The sequence below is a fragment of the Agrilus planipennis genome, unplaced genomic scaffold, assembly GCF_000699045.2.
Source record: "Agrilus planipennis isolate EAB-ADULT unplaced genomic scaffold, Apla_2.0 scaffold138, whole genome shotgun sequence".
Taxonomy (NCBI): domain Eukaryota; kingdom Metazoa; phylum Arthropoda; class Insecta; order Coleoptera; family Buprestidae; genus Agrilus; species Agrilus planipennis.
This window is the reverse complement of record NW_020439400.1, coordinates 638,962-641,253: the sequence shown is the minus strand read 5'-3', so window position 1 is coordinate 641,253 and position 2,292 is coordinate 638,962. Positions and strand designations below refer to the sequence as shown.

Here is a 2,292-nt window from a genome sequence, read left to right as displayed (position 1 = left end):
AATGATACGATATAAGTATTTTGAGGTTAAGAACCTACCTGCTGCAATACAACAAAGTTGCAATAATGTGTTTGCAACGTTCTCTTAAATCGGCTTTGCACGTGCAAGTGATTGATATGATATTGCTTAAATCACCCAGAATCACCTCACCAATTATATAACGTGAATCACTTTTATCCGAAGTTTGTAAAAAGTATTGTGTTAAATCAATTTCACAGGAATAAATAATTTCTCACTTTATAATTTTAGTATGATTCTAGTTTTAAATATTAAGGTTATGGCTGATGGTAAATACTTGCTGAAATATAATCATGTGGATTAAAATGACATGAACAAATTTTTATTCCGTTTAATGTAGGTGAAGAGTGAAGACCTATGTCTGAAGTGCTATTGCAGTTTTTTACTGAACATATTAACTTTTTATTTGATTTAACTTTAGAAGAAAATTTCGTTTTGCCACCAGATGGTGTATGCCCAATTGACGGATCCCAATACGATCATATTTTGTTGTTTCCTGTTAACATTTTCGGCAAATTTAACATTAAGCCGTTCTCTATTGATTGGACTAAATGCCCTGCTGGTTATTTGTGTGTTCTATCACTTGTAGGTTACTTCAATGTACTGTGAGGAATATTGTGTAAGAATAAGCGAATAAGGAGATTTGCCCCTGAATATCAGAAGAAACACGAACAAGCAACTAACATGTAAAAATATGCCACTCAACTTGAGTAACTGAATTTTTATCTTTGACAGTATTAAATTTAGATAAAAGCAATTTAATAAGGAAGTTATGTCAGAAGCTACATTTACTAAAACGTTACTTTTCCTCTCCAAGAATTGTTTCTCTATCCACCCTGTATCTTCACATATACAGGGTGGCACAAAAAAATGCGAAATATGCTCATTGCGGTCAAACTGTAAGATTAATCGGTAAATTTTTCAAACAAAACTTGTTCCATAGTTAAATACAAATCGTTTGCATTATCTAAATTTGATTTGGTACTAGTGCATAAAAAGTAATTAAATATTCATTATACATGATAAAAATGTAAGTGCACCGTCGATAACAGTACCCATTTGTAGAAATATGAAGTATATACATGAAATATAATGAGGTCATATCAAGTACTTGAAAACCGCTCTGGCGTTTCAAATAAAATATCTTCATTTAAGAAGATATTTAAACACAAATACTGAATACTTTTAAGTCATCCGTATTTAAATGTAAATATTAAACATCAATTTAAATATATACTCTAAATACTTTTATTTCAATTACTTAGCAAGTATAGAATTTACTAACCTTTTTCTAATGGCGCCCTTTTGTATTTCTCCAGTCTTTTGACGGCAATGGCTTCGAGTCTGACCCTGGCTGCGGGATATTCTTTAAGCACGTCCCACATGTCCTTTTTACTTAGAACAAACAGATCGCTATATCCCACCGATCGAACGCTCGCAGTTCGTCGATTTCCTGAAAATAATAGAAAATCGGACAGAAGATATAGGCATCCAAGGTAAGTCAATTTAAAAATTTAATGTATTATACGTAATGTGCTATTAGCAGTAAGCCAAGTGTTTAAAGCAGAATATGTGAGACAAGGTCTACCTAAAACCCTGAAAAATAAACTACAAATGCATACGTACATATGTATAAATTAGATTCAGTTGAGGATAATATATTTTTATGTGTATCACGTCCGTACAAAAATCCATTTCGTGGTTGTATTATGCCTTTTTATTATTCAGAGTGTGAAAATAATTTGAAATGATATGAGCACATTCTTGCGTCGGATATACCTATGTGAATATTTTCAATTAAATTTTACAAATCAAACGATTAGATAGCGCGTGGTTGTACAGAAAGTAGATGTATAATTTCAAAATAAATTGATACTTATAATTGTTTATTTCCTAAACTTAACCGAAGCATCGACCGTTTAAGATTTTTTATTCCAATTTCTTAATCATTCACCACTATGCCTAGTAATTCTCAAAATGAAGGTCGGAACTCCAGGGCAGAAAAATTGATTATTGGCCAATTGAAACATAAGATTTAGATATATCTAATAATATTCAATAATGCTGATTTAACTTATTTGGTACCTGTACACAAAGGGGATTGATTAGAGATACCTAAAAAAAAAAAACTTTTGGGTGTTTCATTCCCACCAGCTAGTAATGCTGGTGGGCGGGCAGTCCCTCCGGACTATGCCGGAAGGTAGGGCGGAAGGCCCTCTTCAGCCTGCTTTCAGGAATCGTGGGAATGGGTGGGTGGTGGTTCGGGTGAGAAAG

The 2,292-nt window shown here is 32.9% G+C and overlaps 1 protein-coding gene across 1 annotated transcript in view; it reads right to left on the bottom strand.

Moving 5' to 3' along the window:
• The window catches only part of LOC108735763 (cyclic nucleotide-gated channel rod photoreceptor subunit alpha-like), a 59,391-nt gene that overhangs the window by 39,369 nt on the left and 17,730 nt on the right, over positions 1 to 2,292 (bottom strand). The window contains exon 3 of the mRNA XM_025978926.1: positions 1,304 to 1,471. Coding sequence (XP_025834711.1) covers positions 1,304 to 1,471 — 168 coding nt within the window. The remainder of the gene's footprint in view (positions 1 to 1,303; positions 1,472 to 2,292) is intronic.